Source organism: Panthera tigris, chromosome D3, assembly GCF_018350195.1.
Source record: "Panthera tigris isolate Pti1 chromosome D3, P.tigris_Pti1_mat1.1, whole genome shotgun sequence".
Taxonomy (NCBI): domain Eukaryota; kingdom Metazoa; phylum Chordata; class Mammalia; order Carnivora; family Felidae; genus Panthera; species Panthera tigris.
In genome coordinates, this window is record NC_056671.1 from 57,658,938 (window position 1) to 57,684,542 (window position 25,605).

Genomic DNA, 25,605 nt, shown 5'->3' on the forward strand with positions numbered 1-25,605 from the left:
TTCTTGTAGAATGCTTAAGAAGGCCTGGTAATTGGATATCAATAACTCTGCTTCTGGCCCAAACCTGTGGCACAGACTGAACAGGGGTGCGGCACATGGGTGGAGGGCAGTTGTCCCCACCTTGACTAAGCCCAAACCCTGGCAGCCAGGTTGTGTACAGGTGGCGGCGCCATCTAACCTCCTTTTGATAAAGGTTCGTAATCCTGCACAAATTTCCCATCGGTAATTGATAATCCACTCACCTCACCCCTGCCCATCCATCCACGTACATCTAGAAGTAGGAAAGGTTCAGGAGCTCCAAAGCATCATCTTTTGAGATGATAGAATGATTCCCACTCTGGTGAAAGCACATGGTGAGAGTTTATTCAGATTGCTGCTACTCAACCAAGTGAGGGCCAAGCCACTTCTATTCTCTTAATAAGCACTATTATTGCCCTTAAAAAGAGTATTTAGATGATCCACCTGAAGAAGTACCAATTTATGATTTTGTAGTTCAAACGCCATTTTCAGTTGTTGACTTAGTGGAAATTGGTCCTAACTACTGGATTAGTAACAATGATTTGCTTCCAAAACGTCCTGTAATTTAGAAGTAGAGCATTCCATGTACAGGAAAATCAAATCGGCTGGATAATTAGAGCAGCTGAGAATGAGAAACAGCACATCCTGGCCATCAGTGGGGAAGGACTGTGACCAGCGGTTCATCAGGATCACATAGGACCCGCGTGTGCCGGGCCCACTGCACCTCCAGGGCTCGGTGCACCAGGCTCCCTGCTTGTGGCTGGTGGGGCAGGAAGAGGTTTGCATGTACCACTCACCAAGTCTGCAGACACTCACCTCCTCATCTCCCATTAGAGGGGCTAGACAGCTGGGGTCTACTTGACACATTTTCTTCTATTCATTTTGAAATAATCTAGAAGTTATCTGATTTAGGTGGAAACGGGAAGAGATGGGTTTTGGTCAAATAGAGGACCTGTGTGGCATGTTACAGATAAACAACATTAAATCAACCACAAGGTAAGTAGGGCACCTTCTATTACTATGTCGGCAGTGGGTTTTCCTCTCTTTTGAGAAGTTACGGTGATAATTGGGACTATTCCGTTGACCCAGCTAAGCAGGGGCATGGTCTCTTGTGCTTTTGGAAAATAAAACAGAAAGCTCATTTTCCTTCAGAATCCCTGCCCCTTAATAGCATCTGCCTAAAAAAAATGCTTTTAAACCTGCACTGCTCTCTGAAGGGGTTCCAATGAGGGACAGCCAGATGCTTCTGAAAATGGAAGTGGGCTAGGAAATGGAGACAGTCACCCTTTCCAAACAATACTCGAATTGTGTACCCAGTGGAATATACTTTTGCAAACCTCAACTTTCAAATAAAGAATAAAAAACATGGTAGCTATACAGGAAGAGTTGGGTGCTTGGGAAAGCTTTTATAGCTGCTTTACCTGGTCTCTTAAAAAACATCCTGGATGATAATACTGATTTAGATAAGGTCATCTACACTAGAACTCTGTACATAGCAGCTGGTGGTAGACCTGGACAGGATTAGAGCAATTCAATCAACGTCAGAGCCCTTGATTTAGAAGATTAAGGCATAAGATTGGAAACGGCAAAGGGAATAGAGTCGATTCCCAGCTCAACCCAACCTTAGAAATACAGACTCAATGGAAGGAAATGGATTCTAATCCAGCATCCCTCCCAGCAGGTGGTATGAAAAAAATAATTTGCATCACTTTGGAAGAAAAACTGTCCTGAAATTGTAAAGGTTATGGAAATTGACAACTTTTTAAAAAAAAGTTTTAAAATGTTTTATTTTTGAGAGAGAATGAGAATGGCGGGGGGGTGGGGGGGCGGGTGGCGCAGAGAAAGAGAGGGAGACACAGAATTCAAAGTAGGCTCCAGGCTCTTGGCTGCCAGAACAGAGCCCGATACGGCGCTCGAACCAACAGCAGGATCATGACCTGAGTTGAAGTTGGAAGCTTAACTGACTGAGCCATCTGAAATTGGCATCCCGAGATTGACAACTTCCTAAACCAACCAAGGATTGGGTTAAATTAAACTTTATAAGGTTGTATTTATGAAAAAATGATGTGTTAAGACAAATTTTTAAATGTCTTGTACTTGACTGAATTCTTCCTGCTTTTAATGGATTAATATTTTTCCCCATTTAAAAAAAAAAGGTCTAAAATAATTTGTGGAGATAATAATTAAGGCCACAGTAGTGTTTTAGAATCAGTAAAGGAAAATAGTTCTTAGTAAAGTTGCTCAATAAGCCTATATTCTGGAATCCCAATACTCTGTTCTAGAACCTGTGTGTGGCCATGGTCTAGAGCCATCTGTGGGAGATGTGCCTCAGGAACCTCCAGACACGTAAATACAGACCCTCAAGAGCAATCTATGCCTCCACCTCTATCCCAAGGGATAACCTTATTTACAAAGTTTAAAAGTGGACAGTTGGGAACTGGAGCTGTGGTAAAGGTAAGCGGTTTTTCCAGAGGTTTAATCTTGTCCCGAATAGATGGTCCCTCATTTGCAACTTTTGATCCCTTGGTTGGACTTGAACTAAGAATTCTGAGGGCTGTGTCCCTGCTCTGGTTGGTCTCCAAGCTATCCTTTGCCAGGCTTTCTGCTGTGAAGAGGTAACCGATCTCCAAAATAATGGCAGGTACTTTGAGAAACGTTTCTTCTTTCTGGGCTCAGGAGAGTGTTTTCAAATCAGGGCCACCTGTTCCCTGTAAGGGCAGAGGAGATGAGCTGTTTAAAGATGCAGAAACCTGCTCTTTCGTTTCCATCCGCTTTCGGGGACAGATGCTGTGTAGACGCTGAGAGGCTGAGCTGCCCTGGGCCCTTTGACCAGCACGTGGGGCAAAGCCCAGAAGGTGCACAGTCCACTGTGCAGCCAGGACAACAGCCCCCTTTCCAGGGTGTGCAGTGGCATGCTGGCGCATCCCTGGTGTTCACCATGAGCCAGGAGTTATAAAAAGAGCATACAAAGTAGGAAAGGATGTGAGGATGCTGTGTCTTAAAGTGTCTCCAGGTAATGTGCGCAGAGCAGAGTACGGTATAAAGGGGCTTTGCAGCAAAATCATTCTGCAAATCGTAAGGTGAAAATAAGTCATGCGTGGTCTAGGATAGGGCCGCTCTGGAGAACTTCCTGTGGTGGCAGAAATTTCTATACCCCATTCTGTGTGGTAGCCACTAGACGAACGTGGTTACTCAACCTATGTGGGTAGAGACATGAGGAATGGAATTTTAAATTTAAATGGCTACATGTGGTTAGTCACTAGCGTATTAGCACGGATATGAGAGAAAACACATTTGTATATATATATATACTCTCTATATATTCATTTTATATAAAGGAGAATTTTTGTAAAATTTGTGTGTAAAACTGCTTTGGACTATGTTTACTCCAAAAACTTCAAACAGCGTCTACAGATCTAGGTCTACCCACTGCCCACGTTGTGTTCCAAGCCTTGGGATTTCTTGTCCTCAGAGAATGCCACGTGATTGGTATTCAGTGTGGTCCTGACAGATCTGCCTAGATGCACACTCTCCTCTGAGTCTACATCGGGGCTGTATGAACTTGTCATACATGCTGTGGTCCAACACACCCATCTCTGACAACCGCTAAACCCACCTTTGCAATAAAGCTTTATAAAGCACCGCTTCAGTTCCTGTGGTGCTTGTTTTCACCCTGTCGCCCTCTGGCTGGTCCTCACTACTGCATCTCACCCGTATCATCTGGAAGTCTGCTCACAACAGGTTTTATCCATGTCAAACTAGCCGGTTGGATACTGAAGACCACCAGTTAGATGGTCTTTCATTCTGTGTGCTACATGTACCAAGGGTAGGTACTGGGCAAGGCCTGGGCACTAGGTGCTGTAAAAAAAAAAAACTTAAGAATGGGTAATCACAAAGACTACATTTCTTAAACTACAAACCAAGGCACATTGGTAAAAGATTTTCGGCCATAGCCAGTGAGTGGCAAGAGGCAGTCTGGGAGATACTGTTTGGATGCCAAAACCTTTGCAGTGTATCAGTAACAGATTTCGTGATGGCCAGGTCTTCTGACAGAAGCGGTCTATGAGCTGGAGTGTCCTGCCTCTAAAGTAGTAGCTGCCTTTTCACAATTTGCATAAGCATTGAAATAAATTAGCATTTGCACTTTTTTTTTTTTTTTAACTTGCTTTGCTTTGTTGTCTGTTTTCACCGGTCTATCCTGATTTAAATATTAGGTAACTCAATATTTTAGCACAAAATCATGTATTAACTGAAGTTCAATCTTTTTTAATGGTTCACGGAGTTGCACACCAAGCAGCATGGCTTCCCTCAGTAACACAGTCCTTGTCTCAACAACCACCAAAGACAGGAAACGAGGCAACATGACCTGAGATTACTTGAGTGGTACTGGCATGTGGCTTTCCACTCTGGAGAGGGCTCTCCTGGTGGACTAGGGCTTCATGGAGAGCTCCGATGTGGAGGAGACTGGAGCAGAGCCTTGGGAGGAAGAGCAGGGACATCTGGCCAGCACTGGCAGGTAGGAAACTATATAGTCATGGAAGGAGAACCATGGTGGTGTTTTAGAAGGAAAGTGAGTGGATCAGGAGGCAGAGTCAGATGGCGCATGTAGAAAGTTAATGGCTGGAGAAAGGTTGGAGTCCTATTATAAAGGAAGAAGGGAAAAAGACTATTCTGAGTTCTCTATTGTCTGATTTAATCTTCACAATAGCTCCATAATGGAGGCTGTGGATTAGCCAGGGAATGCTTAGCTAGAAAAACAATGCAGTCTGGGTTAGCTTAAACCAAAGAAGAAATGCATCACAAGACCCCAAGGGTTAAAGTGTAGTCAATTTAAATTAGTATCTACCCACTGTCCAGTCACCTGTGATCAAGGGTGGGGGAGGGGGACCGAATTCTACACAAATACGGCTACTAGGGATGCCATATGAGTGGATACTGTATTGAAAACAGAATATATATCATAATCCTTAGAGGAATTGTGAAAATGTAATGCAAAAAACTGTAATTTAGAGTTATGTAAAAAAATTAAAATTGGAAGGGTAAAGACTAGATATATAGATAAAACATGCTTGGTCATAAGAATTGTTGAGACCAAGTGATGCATACATGGGATTCATTATTCTGCATATCTTTGTAAATGTTTAAAATTCTCCTTAATAAAAAGTTAAAAAAATACATAGTTCACACAGGGTCCCTTGGTCCTTCTGTTCCAATCATTGTACATGCTTTACTAGATTAAAAACAGACTTGAAGTTCTTTTCCATGCAACGAAGACACAACCACCTAGACTCATTAAGTAGAAAGTTTCAGACTCAGTAAGCATTATTGTCAGAATTCCAGCTGACTGCAAGTCCTGATGCCTGTATTTCCTTGCAATTTTGATTTAGTGGGTCTGGAAAGGGATTTGAGGGTCTTCTCTCCTAGTGACTCCTTCCAACTCCAATGACACTGATGCATGTTCAAGTTTGGGGAGCACAGCTTCAAGGGATTCTATGGATTGTTATATGCAAGTCATAACATCCTTGGTTTGGGTCCTTCCCTGCTGTAGGACTCAAGCAGCGTGATGATGTGGTACTTTAAGCACAACCTTAACTACATCAATGCATTAAATGGCATTCTGCCATTCATTCTCATTTTGTGATTCCAGCATAGTGTCTTTTTCTTGGGCAACTGATTTATAGAGCCTACTGCCATTTTAATTGCTTTTGTTTCAAAACATAAATCTCATGGATGAGTTTTTATCTCCCATGTAGCACACTCAACTTACATGTTGTCTGAGGTCTTTCCCCAGGAATGCTCCTGCCTTCCTTTACCAGGGCAGCGGCACAGAGGACACTGCACTCAACGGGCCACACCCTTGGTTTAATGCTCTCCTGTTGTCTGAAGTTCTTAATGTTGTTTCTGAACTTGTGTTTTGTAAGTGAAGTCTCATGCAGTGTGTGCCCACTGTTCCTCACCAACCCACTCAGAGCCTTCGTGATGTCTGTATGCACAAAATTCCAGCAGACCCGTGATGCAGGAGTTGAGAGGAGATGCAAAGTAAATATAAGCAAGTTATTCCTACAACTAAGTGGGGCCCCGAAAGCCCTAAGAGGCCACACTATTTAAACCAGACTTTGAACGCAAAAAGAAGGTAATAGCATTCTAAGCAGCATGAATGACCATGGAACACTGTCATATCCTTTTTTACTCATGTTACTTTTTTTTAAAGTTTTTATTGTACTCATGTCATTAGCCATTTACTCACTTCATTAGCCATCCACTTATGCTGAACATGATAAGAAAAAACGAAAACAAAAGGCAGCCCATAGTTCTTTCAGTCCTTCCTTACTCATTAGAATGATAAGAATGTGTACATATGAAGAAGTGAATAGTTGAGATAGGTTTTTCATTTTTTGGTTTTTTTTTTGTTTTGGCAGTGTTTCCAGTGTTCTAGTAAGGACAAAATACATATACATACAATATGTGCACATACACTATGAAATGCAAATTATCTAATTTTGGTGATTCTACATGAGTTCACTGCCCTTCTAGTTGTAGTTTAAAACTGGAATTGCATAATACAAAGATGAATAAAGTTAATGCTAATAATTTAGAATTTAAATTTTTCGTTACTTAGAACAGTATTAAGTAGAAAATAAAAATCCACCATAACAAGATGTGAGAGACCATGGAAGAAAGGGAGAACATTTCAATGCCTTTAATGGTACTATTTTCCTAATTTCTGGACATCTTCATTCTGTGCTTGGTCCTACACATCAGCTAGCTGCCCGAGTCTTCATGCTCTCCTTACCTCACCAGAACCCCCATCCTCTGCTATATTCTAAGAGGGCTCCTGCTGATGTGAAGGGCTCTGCTGCCCTCCTGGGTCTTCTGCTGCTTCACCTGTGGAAAGCAGAACGGGGCCAGGCCTGACTTCAAAGTAACTCAGGGGACTCAACAAGCACTAGAGGAAGGGTGCTTGCCACAGGAGAGGATGACAGGACTTCTCAATCCCCTTCTGACCCGGACTTGTTTTGGAGTAGCAGCCACAGGCTGGAATCACTTATCTGGTGCTATTGGTTCTCCCTTTGGTTTGATCAGTTTTGGAAGAAAAATATTTCTAAAAGACTAAGACTTCAGCTCTCATCCTTGACAGCTTGGTCCCTCTTTGTCCCTTTCTGCCACTCCATGAATTGTTGGAAGCAGTTAGAAGGCAGAGCAGGTGCAAAGCTCTTGTCAACAGTGGTTTTACCAAAATTCTTTATGAAGAGTCCTGTAGACAATACTTGGGAGTTTTTGTTTTTAAATGGCTCAAGTACAGCAGATCACTTCCTCTTAAAAAAAAAAAATTAAGATAATGTTGACAAACTTTATAGCAATCTGAAAAGGGAGCAGAGAATTATGAAAAATAAAAAGAACATGTACAATTGTATCTTCAAGAATTTTCATGGACCGTTATGACCCATCAAATTAAGGTATCCACATTTTCTAACAAAAATGAACCAAGAAAGGGCAGCATGAAAATATTCTAACGCAGTGCTGCCCAACAGAACTTTCTGTGATGATGGAAATGTTCCATTATCTCTGTGTTGTCTAATACAGCATCTACTAGTCACATGAATACTCACAACATGGCTAATGCAATTGAGGAACTGAATTTTTCATATAAACAGCCACATGTGGCTAGTGGTTACTAACTGAAGAATACAGTTCTAATGTCTCATGGGTCAAAACCAGCGATTTCCTCAGGGGCCTTCTCTAATCACGGCTGAGGGATGCAGAGGAGTGGGGATGGGGAGAGGGGAAAGCCCTGAACAGATTATTTAGCTACTTAGTAAGTTCTGAAGCTCTCCACAGCTTTTGGAGGCTGGGGGTGAGGAAAGGACTCGGGGGGGAGACCTGAGAATGCCCTTGAACTCCTGGCTAATGCCAACAGGAGTAAAAGGACTATGATTTGGCTCACTTAGACGGCGAAGAGGCCTGTGGTGCCACACACAGAATCGGAGGCTTGGGCCATCTGTGCATGGAAAACATCGCTGTGGCGCTGGCAGGGATGTGGAGGTGCTCATTTGCGGACAGGGTTTCCAGGACTAAAAGAGGATTTAGAGGTGGAAGGAGGACCTGAGGGCCCTTTTTGGCCACCTGCAGGCTGGACAGGCCCTTTCTTTTTGGGGCTTAAGGTCTTGTTCTTGCTCTTGAACACTTTGCTGGGATCCAGCTTGTTCACGAAGGAGTTGGTCTCTTCTGCGAGTAGGTTTGTGTTGTAGGTGATAGGTTTATACATGTTGAACCATTGCTGTAAGGCAGAATTGGGAAAGCGGTCACAATTCAAAGGAGAAATGCCACTGTTTATGCTTTTTAGTGGGGATCCAGGGGACAGAGAGCTGGGGAGATGGGTAAAGAGAGCAAAAGGCTTTCTGAAAAACTGCCTTGGAAATCTGTTAGTACTTCCTTTAAGTGAAAGTGATGGCACACACATTGCTTCATGAGGTCTCATAACCTTTACAATAAATGCAGCGCGAGGACTAAGAATGTGAGTAAACATCCTTCCTTCTGATCTAGTGAGCCCTGAGTGTGGGATGTTAGGTCCCAGATCATCAGTGTTCTTCTAATTGTTCTGTCCTCAAACCAGCCACTGCCCACCAGGTAGACTGGGCAGTGCCTTCCTCACACGGAAGGTGCATAACAGAGGCCAGTAGCAGGCCTTGGCTGAAGGCAGGTGCCTGTTGGTGCTGTCTTCCCCTTCTGGGCAAAGAGCATCACATTTATTGATGTCACAGGGTTGACTGGATGATGCTGTTATGCAACATTTGAGCAAAGTGGGGCCCACCAGATGAATACATACATGGAGCTGAATCCCTCATTTATTGCCACCCAGCCTAAGTTCTTCCGGGCATACCAGGCGGCATATGAGCATTACCTGGCGATCGTATGTTTGAAGTGTTGCCCAGATGTGTAATATAAATGAGGCACATCCATACAGTGGAATATTCTGTATCACTAAAAAGGACATCTCTGTATGTACTGTAGGAAGTGAGCTCCAAGATGGAATGTTAAGTGAAAAGAAGGTTGCAGAACGATGTGAAAGGTGTATTATTGCAGTTGTGATTTAGAAAAAAGGAACCAAAAATCGTATGCATGCATGCATAGTTTCTAGGCAGTAAAGTGTCCTGTGAAAGGCACAAGAAAAGGGGAACAGTGGCTGCCTCTGGGGAAGGCTGGGAGGCTGGAGAATCTGGGAGTAAGAGACTGACTTTTCACTTTTCCTGTATCTACATACTATGCAAAACAACTTGACCTAAGCCCTCAATAAAATTTAATTAGAAAGTAAACTCCCAGGTGATCCTGAGGATCAGTCAAGTTTGGGAACCACTTAGTTCAGTATAAAGTGAGGCTGTCTACCTACACTGGAATCATCTGCCTTGCATTATGAAGATGCAGGTTCTTGGGCTCCATCCCGGGTCTTCTGAATCAGGGAAACTGAGAATCTGCAAGGTAAGCATCTCAGTAGATTCTGATAGTCCAGTTTGAGATGATAGGTGTCCCTCCCTTACCTTGGCCTGTGGGCTAATGCCGTAGCTGGTGAAGGCGTACTGCCACTGTGGCAGGCCCAGGTGTGTGATGAGCAGGCGATAGTAAGCGGTAAAGGTATCTGTGAGAAAATGCCAGTATAACGCTCTGTCCAGGAACCAAATCTCAGCGTCTTGCGCCAATGCTGAAATAGCAGACAAAAGAAATGAATGCATGGTGTAACACTTTTCTTTTTTTTTTTTCAATCTTTTATTTTTGAGAGAGAGAGACAGAGCGTGAGCAGAGGAGGGGCAGAGAGAGAGGGAGACACAGAATCCGAAGCAGGCTCTAGGTTCCCAGCTGTCAACACAGAGCCCCATGTGGGGCTCAAAGTCACGGACTGCAAGATCATGATCTGAGCTGTAGTCGGACACCCAACCGACTGAGCCCCTCAGGCACCCCACACTTTTCTCCTTTTATCTGTAACGTCAAAAAAAAAAAATTCCAATACTTCAAGGATGTAAAATTAAAGTTCCCTCCCCCCAACCTCCCAGGCCTATGCTCCAGTGGCCACTGTTAGGCATTTCATTGGTATTGTTTTTTACAGATTCCTGATCAGTCAGCTGACTGCCCTGTGTGCTTGGCGCTGGCCTTCTGTGCACTCAGGCTCTCCATTCAGCCACCCCTGCTCCAGTGGGACATACTGTGATCTCAGCTTTCCTGACGGAAGCAGACTCTGAATGGCTCTGGTCTTCTGAAGAGGTCTCCATCAGGAATCTGAGGGGCTGTGAGCAGCCACTACGAAGGAGCCCAGACCAGCACCCGTCCTGGATCCCACCTGCACTGTTGCGAGAGGTCCCGGCTGAACTGAAGCAGGCACTATCACACCAGCTCCCACCTCATTTGCTTCTGACACTCCACTCTTCCTACTACAGACCTCTAATCTAGTGCATCTCCTGTCTAATGGACTTAATGTCTCCCTAAGTGGCCCCAACCCTTCAGTCTCTTCCTCTTCCAAGACTGCTTGTGGTCACATACACTTGCATCTCAATTCTGCCATTCTTCTACTGAACAACCTTGGCTTCCCACTGTCAGGTCCAAACTCCTGCCAAGCTCTGCATGAAGGGGAACTGGCCTCTGGCTTCATCTCCTCCCCATCCACAAGATGAACCGGGCAGCCCAATGAACTGAAGTTATCTGTCACTCCTTCCAAATCAGTTGCACTTTCCCATGGTGTAACTTTACTGTGTGTCTTTGCCTGGATGCTTCCTTTACCTCACAACTCCTCTTGTACCACACCTTCCCATAACCCAATATGTAGATGGAAGGCTACTTTGCAAAGATGGCCCCTCTTTTCTCCAGGGGCAAAATCCTGGCGTCTGTATCTTCTCACCCCTACCAGGCAGAGAGCTACTAAAAGAGGGCTCGGCCTTGTCTACAGTCCCTAAGCCAGGGCCTGAACTGCTGTTGGGGGGCGGGGGACAGATAACAGCTGCTTCAACAGAGGCTGGAGGCTTTTACTCTGGATTTCTCATCTGAGGTCTTTACCTTGAGGTTTACTAATTCAGGTTTTTAGTGCTGTCAACTTGCCTATGTATAGAAGTATACTAGAAGGATAATGCTTTTCCTGGATGCTTTCCTAATGTGTGAGCCTGCTGGAGGAGCCTATAAAACAGAATGACCATTTCTTTTACTTTTTACTTGCTTAGTATCCTACTCCCACTGTTTTGTAGTAACTCACAAATGATGACAGCTTAAAAAGACTCTAGTGATTGGCCTAGAAGGAGATGCTCAGGGAGGACCAAAGGGGATTTCTCAGTCTTGGCATCTCCAAGAGACCCAGTGGCATCCATGCCACACCCAACGGCAGCCCCATGCTTGTCACTGATTCTTACCTGGCTTCCCTCTTTTGTAGACAAGGCAAACTTTCCCATTCCCATCACAAGGATCCAGCTCAAATATCACACTTCGAGAATCAAAGTGAGGCTTCTCTGGCTGGTTCTCACTGGCTGCAAATCCAGAAGTTAATGGTCATGTTCAAACATACTCAACTCAAATACATACTTACTTGTCCAGTTTTGCTAGGGTGAGGAAAAAAAAACCAAAACCGGAAAAAACCTTATCTCAGACATAGTCTTTAAAAACATATTAGAGAAAAAGAGAAAGCGGCTGTGCATATGTGGAGGGGAGGGGCAGAGAGACAGGGAGAGAGAGAACCCCAAGCAGGCTCTGCGTTCACAGAACAGGGCCCAACATGGGGCTTGATCCCACAAACCAGTGAGATCATGACCTGAGCTGAAATCAAGAGTCAGATGTTTAACCGACTGAGCCACCCAGATGCTCCTCTCAGACATATTCTTAACGACTATTTCCAATGTGGGCCAAATGAATTCTATACTCTAAATGCCCAGGATCGTATCCATGGTTCAAGCCTTCTGTCTGGGCTTCTCCATCACCAAAAGACAGTATCACGCAATCTGGGGGAAGGTGGCACAAGGAAAACCACCTGAACTTGCTGAGAATGGGAATACATAAAGGCTAAGTAATCTGGCCCGATGTTGACACAACTGTTCTTTTCCCCAGATAACTGCTTTCTCCTCATTTATAGCACTTTAAAAAAAAAAAAAAAAGTTAATTTTAGAGCAAGTGCATGTGAGCAGGGGGCAGAGAGAGAAAATTTTTAAAATTTTTTTTGAAGTTTATTAAGAGAGTGAGCGAGCAGGGAGGAGCAGAGGGAGAGAGAAAGAATCTCAAGCAGGCTCTGAGGTGTCAGCAAACAGCCTGATGTGGGGCTCAAACCCACAAACCGTGAGATGACCTGAGCTGAAATCAAGAGTTGAACGCTCAACTGATTAAACTACCCAGGCGCCCCACTATGATCTTTTGATTAGAATCTCCTTTCCTCTAAAATGCATGTTTATAATATTTAATGTTATTTTATAATTAGTGCTAAGCCTGGCTCAATTAGAAATACTATTTTTTTACTTATACATATAGCCATACATATAATTTTATACAAATGTGTTTATTTACATTTCTAACTAAAAAAGTTTTAAGAAATAATTAAAAATTATTTCTTAAAAAAATTTTTAAATTTACATCCAAGTTAGTTGGCATATAGTGCAACAATAATTTCAGGAGCAGATTCCTTAATGCCCCTTACCCATTTAGTCCACCCCCCGTCCCACAACCCCTCCAGTAACCGTCTGTTCTCCATATTTATGAGTCTCTTATGTTTTGTACCCCTGCCTGTTTTTATATTATTTTTCTTTCCCTTCCCTTATGTTCATCTGTTTTGTATCTTAAAGTCCTCACATGGGTGAAGTCATATGATATTTGTCTTTCTCTCACTAATTTTGCTTAGCATAATATCCTCTAGTTCCATCCTTGTAATTGCAAATGGCAAGATTTCATTCTTTTTGATTGCCAAGTAATACTCCATTCTATATATATGCCACATCTTCTTTATTCACCCATCGATGGACATCGGGCTCTTTCCATACTTTGGTTATTGTTGATAGTGCTGCTATAAACAGGGTGCATGTGTCCCTTTGAAACAGCATACCTGTATCCCTTGATTAAATACCTACTAGTGCAATTGCTCTAGTTCTATTTTTAGTTCTATTTTTAATTTTTTGAGGAACCTCCATACTGTTTTCCAGAGTGGCTGCACCAGTTTGCATTCCCACCAGCAGTGCGAAAGAGATCCTCTTTCTCCACATCCTCGCCAACATCTGTTGTTGCCTGAGTTACTAATGTTAGCCATTCTGACAGGTGTGAGGTGGTTTCTCATTGTGGTTTTGATTTGTATTTCCCTGATGCTGACAGTGATTTGATCATTTTTTCATGTGTCGGTTGGCCATCTGGATGTCTTCTTTGGAGAAGTACCTACATGTCTTTTGCCCATTTCTTCACTGGATTGTTTTTGGGTGTTGAGTTTGGTAATTTCTTTACAGATTTTGGATACCAACCCTTTATCTGATATGTCGTTTGCAAATATCTTCTCCCATTCCATCAGTTGCCTTTTGGTTTTGCTGATTGTTTCCTTCACTGTGCAGATGTTTTTATTTTGATGAGGTCCCAATAGTTCATTTTTGCTTTTGTTTCCCTTGCCTCCGGAGATGTGTTGAGTAAGAAGTTGCTGCGGCCAAGGTCAAAGAGGTTTTTGCCTGCTTTCTCTTCGAGGATTTTGATGGCTTCCTGTCTTACATTTAGGTCTTTCATCCACTTAGAGTTTATTTTTGTGTATGGGGTAAGAAAGTGATCCAGGTTCATTTTTCTGCATGTTGCTGTCCAGTTTTCCCAACATCACTTGCTGAAGAGGCTATCTTTATTCCATTGGATATTCTTTCCTGCTTTGTCAAAGATTAGTTGGCCATGTGTTTGTGGGTCCATTTGTGGGTTCTCTATTATGTCCCATTGATCTGAGTGTCTGTTTTTGTGCCAAAACTAAAAAAATTTTAAACATGGCTTTCCTCTCTACTAGAGGTTATACTTTCATACTCTTTTTGATCAATTCACGGAGTACAACAAGTTCTGCCTGGCTTCCCCTCTCTATGCTGTAGGCTGGAAAACTCTCTTGAAGTAATAAGCTGAGGTTCCCTTTCTTTATTTCCATCTTTCAGGCTCATTGTCCTCCACTGCCTGATGGTCAGTGTCGTGAAATCCATTTTTATATATCTATATATCTCCAGGCTGGAGGATAAATCAAGTCTGTTACTCCATCTTGGGTGAAATCTAAAATCCAGATTGTAGGGTCCCACCAAGTTTCAGCAGCCCTGACTGATGATGACCAGGGTCTGTCCTCTGGAGGAAAGTAATAAAAATACGAAACTCACTCAGTGTGGTTCCCTTCTGCCATTTATAGATGCCACTCCAGTTTTTAAAGCTTTCCCAGAGGAGGGGCGCCTCCTGGGCGGCTGAGCGTCTGACTTTGGCTCAGGTCATGATCTCCTGGTTCATGAATTCGAGCCCTGCATCAGGCTCACTGCTGTCGGCACCAAAACTGTTAGCGCAGAGCCTGCTTTGGATCTTCTGTCCCCCTCACCTTCTGCCCACTCGCGCTTGTGTGTGTGTGTGTGTGTGTGTGTGTGTGTGTGTGTGTGTGTGTTTTAAAGACGGGCACCTGGGTGGCTCAGCTGGTTGAATGTCTGGCTTTGGCTCAGGTCATGATCTCCTGGTTCTTGAGTTCAAGACCCACATTGGGCTCCATGCTGACAGCTCAGAGCCTGGAGCCTGCTTTGGATTCTGTGTATCCTTCGCTCTCTGCCCCTCCCCCATTTGTGTTCTGTCTCTCTCTCTCAAAAATAAACAAACTTTAAAGAAAAAAAAAAAAGAAAAAGCTTTCGCAGAGTAGTCTTGATATGGTAAAATGTACTCTGCCATTACCAAAAGGTCAATATTTGAGTCTTGCTTCCTTTTTTACCAAATAAAGTGTCACCTATTTTCAGTTCCTCACCGAAATTTTAGTTCGGTTTTATCTTCATGTGTACATTAGCATATTATTGTGCCCAATAATTTCTCTCTTGGGTGTACCAGTGGATCTCTTTTTTGTTACCTGTTAATTTGTGCTGGTTCTTGTTCATGGAGTTGTGTTTCTTCATGTGCGTATTTTTTAAAGTAATTATTTTTTGAAAAATTATTTATAAAACAGTTTGAGGTCTAAGGTAATGTTATCTTCTTCTAGGGTAGAATTTTCTTTTTATGTAAGAGCTTAACTGAGATATAATTCACATATCATACCACTTACTCATTTAAACTATACAATTCAATGGTTTTTTAGTATATTTACAGTTATGCAACCATTAAGACAATCCATTGTAGAACATTTCTCTAGAGTGAATTTGTTTGTTTCTGCTAGGCCCCTGAGGAGCTTAGTAATCTGGAATCAATTTAGTCTAGTTTTGGGATTTAACATGTTCTGGGACACACATAGGACTTACACGTGAGCTTCAGTCCATGTGAAAAATGGTTACTTTCGGTTCATTCAGTCTCCTCTGGTACTGCTCCTCATGGTGCCAACCTGAAAAGCAGGGTAGTTTTTATGGGTGCCAACTTTTCTAAGTCTTGGACTCTGTTTTATTCCCCTGGCTTCAAAACGAGTCCAATTCACAGCTTTCCAGCATCCTCAGTGCCTGTTTGAAAAGGGCAATGTACCCCAGGCAAAAGCAACTCCAAATGCTGCATCTCTTCCCTGGATTTCTGTCTTCTGGATGTTGATCTGATATTACCTCATCATCTTGTTAGCTCTCTGGTAAACATTTTAGGAAGATGGTTTTTGTATTTTGGTCTGACTTCTCAGTTGTCTTTAGCAGGAAGGCTCTCGTGAATTACCTGTCTGCCATTACCAGAAGAGGAAGTCTTTTCATCAGTTTAGCTCTGCTCCTAAAAATAAAATAGATGAGCTTTGCTTTTTATATTGACAGTCTTTGGTTTTCAAAAGGGAAATTTAGGGGCACCTGGGTGGCTCAGTTGGTTAAGTATCTGACTTCGGCTCAGGTCATGATCTCACAGTTTGTGAGTTTAAGCCCTGTGTCGGGCTCTGTGCTGACATCTCAGAGCCTGGAGCCTGTTTTGGATTCTGTGTCTCCCAATCTCTCTCTGCCCCCCTCCTCACCCCCACTTGTGCTCTCTCTTGCTCAAAAATAAATAAATGAACATTAAAAAAAAGGGAAACTTAATCCCAGAACATTTAATATAGTGATTGATCTGTCTTCTTTTATTTCTCTTAATGTTTTGTTTCCTAATTTATGTTTCTTCTTTTCCCTCATTTTTACTCATGTGATTCAATATTATTAGGTTGGTGATATTACTGTACATTTTTATTTCTATATTAGTTACTTTCCTTATTTTCACTTGTTTGTATTATTAGATTCATAGGACTCTACCCTTATTTGAAAATAGACCATTATCTCCCCTAATCAAGTGTGGTATGCAGAATTCCAAGATGGCTCCCAGGATTCCTGCTCCTTAATATACAGAACTTTCATGACCTCCTGACCTTGAGTATAGTCAGGACCTGTGACTATGATGTTGTAGCCATTCCCTTGATTATGTTACAAGATAGGAGACTGTTGTAGCAGACTGGAGAGACATTTTCCTGCTAGCTGAGAAGGAAACTGCCATGTTTTGAGAGGGTCATGTGGCTATAATCTGAGGGCAGCCTAACAGAGTTGAGAGTGATCCCTGGCTAACAGCCAGCAACAAACAGGGACCTGAGTCCCACAGCTGTAAGAAACTGAGTACGGCCAACCACTAGTGGTCTTGGAAGAGGTCACTGTGCCATAAATGAGATCACAGCACCAGCTGACACCTTGATTTTAGCCTGGTAAGTAAGACCCTAAGTGGAGAACTCTACTTATGTGTAGGTGAATTCTTGACTCATGAAACTGTTAGATAATCATCTATTATACAAAAATAGAAAATTCAAACATCAAGACACTCTTGTTTTCCCCAGCAAGGTGTACTATTTCTTCCCTATAGTAGGAGAATACCGTCTACTTTCTGCTTCTTTTCCTCCTTTGTCCTACATTTTCTACTAGTAGGGACCCCAGGAACATTCTCTATATTAATTGCTAGGGCTGCTGTAACTAAGTACCAAAATGAATGGCTTAAACAACAGATATTTGTAGTCTCACAATTTTGGAGGCCACAAGTTTCAAGATCAAGGTGTTGGCAGAGTTGGTTCCTTTTGATGGCTATGGGGGAAGAATCTGTTCCATGTTTCTCCCCTAACTTATGGTAGTTTACTGGCAATTTAGCTTTCCTTAGTGTGTGGAAATACTACCCCAACTCTGCCTTCATCTTCAAATGGCATTCTTCCTATGTCTTCAAGGACACCAGTCATATTGAATTGGGGTCCACCCTACTGCCATACAACCTCATCTTAACTACTTAGATCTGTAATAACCCTATTTCCAAATAATGTCACGTTCTGAACTAGGAGTTAGGAATTCAGTATGAATTTGGGGGGGCATAATTTAACCCGTAACACTGTTATATCTTCCCTCTTTCCTTTCTTTTAGGTTTAGCTGAGACAGTACACAGTTGACCCTTGAAAACGATCTGAACTTCATGCATCCACCTATACATGGATTTTTTACAGTACTATAAATGTATTTTCTCTTCCTTATGATTTCCTTAATATTTACTCTTCTCTAGCTTAATTTATTATAGGAATACATTTACAAATAACATACAAAACATGTATTTATTGATTGTTATTGGTAAGGCTTCCAGTCAACAGTAGGCTATTAGTAATTAAGTTTGGGGGGAGTCCAAAGTTATAAGGGGAGTTTTGACTATATGGAGGGTCACGGCCCCTAAGCTTCTGCATTGCTCAAATATCAACTATCGGTTTTACAATATTCCTTGCACTGCATCTGTCCCCTTTTCCAAGAGTTCTTACGTAAGAGCTATGGAACACATTCCTAGACATTAAGATTCCTAGACACCTCTTTCAGAGGAGGTTTGCTAATCCCTTGTTTCCTTCCCTTTTTATATCCATATCTTGGGACCTCCATTCAGTTGCATTTGTCTTTTGGTCAGAGTATTGATGTCCCTGAAGTTTTACACATCCTTACATGTTTGGTCTATGTATGTGGGCCTTTTGATTTTTACTTCTTGTCTCTCTGTAACCCGTATATGCTTTCTCTACTTTCCACTGCTGCAAGAAGTCTGATGTGAGTCTGATTATTATTTCTTCATAAGTACCTTAAATTTTTTGCCTAGAAGCCTATAATTCTTTCCCATATTATGTAACGCCTAGGTGTCTCTTTTCTCATGAATTCAATTTCGCTCTCAGAGAGCCCTTTCAATCTGCAGAGAAATTTTCTTGTATCAGTGTTTACTGGCTTTCTATCTAGTGTTCTTCTCTTTCTTGAGCATCTGTAATACCAATGGAAGGTCTTCTGGACCTATTTTCTACTTCTCTTACCCTTCCACCGTTTTCTTCATAATTTTCCCCTTTTAAATACATCTTGCACTCGGTTTATCATGCTATTAACTCAAATCTCAATAATGTTTATATTCTTCAATTCATCAGTTGTTTGAGAATCTTTACTGTTCTTCTATAGGAATCCTTTGTGCTGTCTTAATGTCTTTATTCTGATTCTTGTTTTTACTTAGGTTTTCATCTGTATCCTCTAGCAGTTTTATTTCTCTGGTTGTGTTTCCCGATGTATCTTTCTTTCTGACTGGCCTCTTTCTGAATACTAAAGTACCCTGAAAAGAGTATTTTTCCAATTAGGTTTTTTGTTTTTCTAATCTTACCTCATTGTAAGTATTTATTTGTTTATTTATTTATGAGAGTGAGTGAGAGAACGCACACATGAATGAGCACAAGCAAGGGAGAAGAGGGAGAGGAAGAATCTTAAGAAATCTCCACAGTTCAGCACAGAGCCTGATGTGGGGCTCGAGCTCATGATCATGAGATCATGATCTGAGCCGAAATCACAAGTTGGATTTTAACTGACTGAGCCACCCAGGCACTCCTCCAATTAGACTTAGGTCTAGGGGAGCCTGGTAGCTCAGTCGGTTAAGCATCTGACTTTGGCTCAGGTCATGATCTCATGGCTCATGAGTTCAAGCCCCACATTCTGCTCTCAACATGAAGCCCATTTGGGATCCTCTGTCTCCCTCTCTCTGCCCCTTCCCCACATGTTCTCCAGCTCTGTCTCAAAAGTAATAAACATTAATTTTGTTTGTTTTAAATAAGACTTGGCTCTAACTGCTGGACTATCCTAAACAGCGTGAACCTAGAAGGTGCCCCAATGCCAACTGGGTATGTAGGACATACCCTATCTCTATGGGTATGTAGGACAATGTGGTCTCTCTCCCTAGCTGTGTCCTTTGCTGAGGGCTCTTGAGATCCTCTCTGGTATCCAGTTCACCTCTATTCTTCCAACTTCAAAGGCGGGGAAGACTCAGTCTACTTATTTAACAACTTCTTTGCCTTCAGGGGTTCAAAAGCCCCAGCACACATAAGAAGCAGATGTGACCTTTCCTCTCTTGAGAACTACATACATCTCTTGAGTGGCAGGCTCTTCCCAGTTTTTGCTCCTGAATTCCTCTAGTACAGGCATAAATTGCTTGTTGTGCTTTGAACATTTGTGGCAACCTGTTGAGCAAGTCTACTGGTATCATTTTTCAAACAGCATTTGTTCACTTTGTGTCTGTGTTACATTTTGGTAATTTGTGCGATATTTCAATCTTTTGTATTATTATATTTGTTATGATGATCTTTGATCAGTGACTTTTAAAGTCTGAACCCATTGTTACTCCTTCCTCCCCGCACATTCTAGGTATATGGGGTCATATTTTACATTGTTTTATTCTGCGAATCCTTGACTGATTTTTATGGGTATGTTACCTTTATTGTTATTGTGTTTTTACTTCTCATATTTTTTACTTATTCTTTCCTTCCCAAAGAGTGTCCTTTAATATTTCTTGTAGGGCTGGTTTAATGGTCACGAACGCCTTTTGTTTTTGTCTATATGAGAAAGTCTTTTTCTCTCCTTCTATTCTGAATGATAGCCTTGCTGGTGAGAGTATTCTTGGCTGCACATTTTATCCTTTCAGCACTTTGAATATATGATGCCACTCCATACTGGTCTGCAAAGTTTCTGCTGAATAATCTGCATATAGCATTGTGGGGTTTTTCTTATATGGAACTGTTTTCTTTTCTCTTGCTGCTTTTAAAATATTTTCTTTATCAGGATGGCCAGGTGGCTCAGTTGGATAAGCGAACGACTCTTGATTTTGGTCAGGTCATGATCTCACGGTCATGAGATTGAGCCCCACGTCGGGCTCCATGCTGGCCGGGAAGCCTGCTTAAGATTTTTTCTCTTTCCTTCTCTGCCCCTTTCCTGCTCATGCTCTCTCTCTCTCTCTCTCAAAAAATTGTTTTTTCTTTATAACTACTTTTGCCATTTTCATTACTATGTGTCTTGGTGTGGATCTCCTTGGGTTGATTTCTGGGGGAGATCTCTGTGCTTCCTGGATCTGAATATCTGTTTCCTTCCCTAGACAAGGGAAGTTTTCAGCTACAATTTCTTCAAATAAATTTTCTCCTCCCTTTTCTCTCTCTCCTTCTTGTGGGATCTATAACATGAATGTTCTTACAACTTGATGGAGTCACTGAGTTCCCTAAGTCTATTCTCACTTTGCATAATTCTTTTTTATATCATTTGTTTAGCCTGATGGCTTTCCATTACTCTGTCTTCCAGGTCATTAATTAATTCCTCTGCTTCCTCTAGTCTATTCATTCCATTAAGTGCATTTTAAATTTCACTGTGTTCTTCATCTCTGATTCTTTTTTATCTTTGTGTTAAGGGTCTCACTGATGTTCTTCACTCTTTTCTCAAGTCCAGTAAGTATCTTTATGACCATTACTTTAAATTCTCTATTAGGCATACTACTTATATCTGTTTCACTTTGGTCTCTTTCACTGGGGACATATTCCTCGGTCTCATTTTGTCTAACTCTGTACCTGTTTCTGTGTGTTAGGAAAGTCAGCTATGTCTCTTGCTCTTCAAAGTAATGGCATTATGAAGAAGCATTCCTGCAGTGCCCTACAGTACAGTGTCCCCTGTTCACCAGGACCTGGCGCTTCAGGTATGTTTCTTATATGTGTTGTGTGTGTCCTGTTGTGTCCTAGGTACCTTTTCCTTCAGTGCAGTCATCTGCAGAAGCTCTCTTGGCCTACTGTGGGCAGTGTTTGGTCTCCAGCCAGGGTAGAGGTGTGTTTTAACAAGGTATGCACCAGTCTGCTTGCAAAATGAGACCTGCTGCCACTGCTTCTCTGCCAAGTGTGCATGGGCAGGGCACTCAGCCTTAACAAGGCACCCCTCAGCCTTCTGCAGGGCCTGCTGCAGCTGCTGTCATAGTCGCTGCTGCAGAGACAGAGGCCCTGCAAAATGCAGGGATGGGGAGATACAGTGCTGGTGAGGTTTGCACCGGTTTTGATGTTATTATTGTAATTGTTATGAAACACACCTGCATAAGGCAGCAAACGATTAACGTATGTGTTCTGACTGTACCACTGGCTATTATTCCCCCATCTCTCTTCCTCTCCTCAGGCTTCTCTGTTCCGTGAGACACAACAATAACGAAATTAGACCAATCAGTAACCCTACAGTGAATGGCCTTTGGAGGTTCAAGTGAAAGGAAGAGTCGCATGACTCTCACTTTAAATCAAATGCTAGAAATGATTAAGCTTTGTGAGGAAGGCATGTTGAAAGCCAAGACAGGCCGAATGCTAGGCTTCTTGTGCCAAACAGCCCAGTCTTAAGTGCGAAGGAAATTAAAAGTGCTACTCTGGTGAACACCCGAATGATAAGGAAGTAAAACAGCCTTATTGCTGATACAGAGAAAGTTTTAGTGATCTAGATAGAAGATCAAACCAGCCATCACATTCTCTTAAGGCAAAGTCTAATCCAGATCAAGACGTTAACTCTCTTTAATTCTATGGCTGACAGGTGAGGAAGCTGCAGAAGAAAAGTCTGAAGCTAGCAGAGGTTAGTTCATGAGGTCTGAGGAAAGAAGCTGTCTCTATAACATAAAAGTGCAAGGCAAAATAGCAAGTTATCCAGAAGATCTAGCTAAGATAATTAATGAAGGTGGTGGCTAAATAGCAGGTTTTCAATGTAGACCAAACATCCTTCTATTAGAAGAAGACACCACCTAGGACCTTCAAAGCCTCAAAGGACAGGCTTACTCTCTTTGAAAGGACTACTGTAGCTGGTGACTTGGTGGAAGCCAATGCTCACTGACCATTCTGAAAATCCTAGGGCCCTTAAGAATTATGCTAAATCATCTCTGCTTTGCTGTAAAAATAGAACAACAAAGCTTGGATGACAGTACATCTGCTAACAATATGGTTTATTGAATATTTTAACCCCATTGTTGAGACCAACTGTTCAGAAGAAAAGATTACTCTCAAAATATCACTGTTTATGGACAATGCACTTGGTCCATCTGATGGAGATGTACCATGAGATTAATGTTCTCATGCTTGCTAACACAACATCCATACTGCAACGCATGGATCAAGAAGTCATTTCAAGTTTTAATATTTAAGAAACTGAAACAGTCTGGAACTGTGCACCCGTGGGATCTCCTAGGATGCCTATGCTAGTGTCCAACTGCCAATGCAGTTGTTGCAGAAAGCCTTGCATCGGTTTTCTAGTGAGAGAATGGCCTTAAATGCACCCAAGGCCTTGGCACTGGAGACACTAGTTACCTGCTCAATATTCATTCTCCCTCTCTTTCTTAAACTCCAATTCTGTTTGAGGAGACAATGCTGAACAGGTAAACATACTCACTTCCTCAGATTCCCTTGCAACTATGGATAACATTTTGACTCTCTTCTAGCCAGTGGCTTCAAGAGATTCTGAGAAAACTACTGTTTTCCTGATAAAACGGGAGAGATTCTGCCAAAAGACAGTTTTAGTTGTTGCTTTGCTTTTTACTCTTTTTTTTCCTCTCTGGAACATAGACTGGAAGCTAGGAAGTAGAGCCCACATTCCCCAATGATGAGGATGAAAGCCATATCCAAAGGTGGGTGGAAGAAGCCAGAGGGAGACTTTATCATTGACTTTCTCAAACAGCTGCACCAGCCTAGTTCCAGATTTCTTGTTATGAAAAAAATAAACTCCTATTTAGTTTAGATGTTGTAAGGGGTCTCTGATACATGCAGCCAAATCGATTCTGACAAAGTTCTCACTTATGCCCAGTTGCTCCTAGCTTTTAGCAGCAATTTAAATCAGGAATGGCAAAGAGCCTGGGGAGGAAGGGAGCTGCATTTAGATTCCATGTTCCCTGAAAGCTCCTGACACAGAAATGTTGAGTGAAGTTGATCTTTAACATTCATTCATTTACTAGGCATACATTAAGTGCCAACTCTGTGCTAGTCACTGAAGCGAGTGCTGGAAACAAAACAAAAATCTCAACCCTGGCATTTCTTCATGAAAATTTCCTTTGTTGATACAGGCTGTTTTCTTACCTCACTCCCATGGTCCTAAGAAGTCACACAGGGGAAAGGTTTTGGTTTGGGGAGAGTACTATAATGCCACAGCGTCTTCCTACCGTTTTCAACATTATAGAAGGAAACAAACAGGTTAATTTCTAACTCAGAGCAGAGGTTCCTTCAGGTACCTTCAAGTGCATCATCCTCCAGGTCTGTCAGAGTTGGTGCATTAGGGAGTGAATACACAGAAGACTGGTTGAGTTGAGTCAGTTTTGAGATGCTGTTAATAACCATACTGCCCAGTGGAATGGTGTGCTCTAGGGAAACATTAGCAAAGAGAAAAAGCCTTGTTACTGTATCATCATAAGGACTTCTGCTTGAGTAATTTAAGCCCAACTGTTGTTTGATTCCAGGGCTGAGCAATCTGATGGAAAGGAAGGAAGAGGATCAGTGGACTATATGCCCCAGAGCAACAACCTTTCATGCAAAAAAAAAAAATAAATAAAAAAAAAAAAAAAAGGGGGCAACGAATCATGGGTGAAGAGACCCCCACTCCACACATTGGAACAGAGTATTAAAGGAATTTACAAAGGGGACGCTCAAAAAGAACTTGGAAATCTGGGCTAGGGACCCTGTTTGAAGAGCAAAGGACCTAAAAAGGTTTTTGCTCTCTCTTTCCCTTGTATGAAGGGTTACTTCTCTTCTAAGCTTTCCACAATGGAAGATAGCTCTTTATGTGTCATTTTTCCTTACTCATTGCAGAGAACTTGGTGGCATTCTTGCCTGATTCTAGTCTTCTGTGATTAGGCTATAAATAAGAAACAGGCAAACACATATCTTCCTTAACAATTATACAGAATCCTCGTCATATAGGATACTAGACACTGGATGGCACACGAATACCTAGAAATCTGACTGCTGAAAAAACTGAAGGCAGTAAAACAGCTGGTATACAGACCACGGAAAGTCCAAGCAGGACAGACCAAGAGGTAAACCTCAGAAGCTGCCTCTGCTGTCTTCTCTGTTGTTGACTTTAGCTCTCCAGGAAAGGACGGAAATGGGGACAGAACTGGGGATTGCATAAAACGACTAGGATTAGGAGAATTAAATTAGATATTAGAATAATTAACAGGGACTTGTTCATGAAAACTTCATGAAACTTTTCTCTGAGGGCACTTGTGAAGGGGCTAGTCTGTCTTCATGATGTGGGCAAGGGAAAATCTGTCCGTCGGTCTAGTCTCTGTCCATTCTCTCTCTTACTCCAGACTGCAAAGGCCATGGCCATGCTACAAAGAAGGGCTCTGATGCTGGTGACAAGAATGGTTTCAGGCCAATGGAGGAAATAATTCGAAGCTAAAAGTTCATGTTAACTGCTCAATAATAAGCTATAAAAAGTGCCTCTGGTCAGGTGAGAGAGAGAGAGAGAGGGGACTTTGAGAATCACCAAAAGGAACTCAGGAGGTGGAGGAAACGAAGGAGAGAATTCAGGTCTGCAGATCCGCTGTGCAATAAAAATTCTGCATTCTTAGTGACAGCACGGGGAGGTGCAGGATGCTTCCTGAGGATGAAAGTAGATATGGGGAGGTGGTTGGAGTCCAGAGGCAATAAAGGCCTCTTCTGGCCAGGAAAGTCTGTGGAAGGAATGGCTAGAACGGGGTTTCCTGGCTTATGAAATTTTATAGGAGTCATCACTTAATGTGCATCATCGCCTTTCATGTGTACATAGTATCTGTACTACTAAGTTATGAGTTCCTACATCTACAACACGAATGTCTGTCCTAGACACATTTAATACTTAGGATGACAACTAGAGAAGTAAGGTGGTTGGTAACTTATGCTGGGGAGATGTGGAGAGAAGTTTAAGATCTGGTGTGAGGGACATAGCTCTTGAGATCATCGCCAATCTGGGAATGAAGGAAATTGCCCCTCTTATTTCATCTTTTTTTTTTTTTTTTTTTTTTTTTTTTTTGAGAGGGAAGAAGGAGGGAGAGAATCTTAAGTAACGTGCTGAGATCATTACCTGAGCTGAGATTTGAAGTTGGACATTTAACCAACTGAGCCACCCATGTGCCCCAGGGAGTTGCCCATCTTAGGACCATCAGTGGCTGTTCCTTCCCTCACTCTGGAGG

At 42.2% G+C, this 25,605-nt stretch overlaps 1 protein-coding gene and 1 long non-coding RNA gene across 6 annotated transcripts in view; one reads left to right on the forward strand and one right to left on the reverse strand.

Moving 5' to 3' along the window:
• The first annotated feature begins 1,957 nt into the window (after positions 1-1,957).
• LOC122232789 lies at positions 1,958-24,004 on the forward strand. Its single transcript, XR_006210189.1, has 4 exons — positions 1,958-2,472; positions 10,118-10,365; positions 21,016-21,123; positions 23,890-24,004. It is a non-coding gene; the product is annotated as an uncharacterized LOC122232789 (long non-coding RNA).
• TPGS2 (tubulin polyglutamylase complex subunit 2) overlaps positions 6,198-25,605 on the reverse strand; it is a 67,757-nt gene continuing 48,349 nt past the window's right edge. For 2 of the 5 annotated variants that reach the window (XM_007090727.3, XM_042963029.1), the window contains 4 exons: positions 23,665-23,793; positions 11,406-11,519; positions 9,555-9,715; positions 6,198-8,296 (listed from right to left, as the gene is read on the reverse strand). In XM_007090727.3, the coding sequence (XP_007090789.2) occupies positions 8,066-8,296; positions 9,555-9,715; positions 11,406-11,519; positions 23,665-23,793 (635 nt within the window). In that variant the 3' untranslated portion in view covers positions 6,198-8,065. Of the gene's footprint in view, positions 8,297-9,554; positions 9,716-9,947; positions 9,991-11,405; positions 11,520-15,452; positions 15,533-15,843; positions 15,895-23,664; positions 23,794-25,605 lie in introns of those variants that run through there. The other 3 variants (XR_006210188.1, XM_042963030.1, XM_042963031.1) reach the window with 3 other exon arrangements.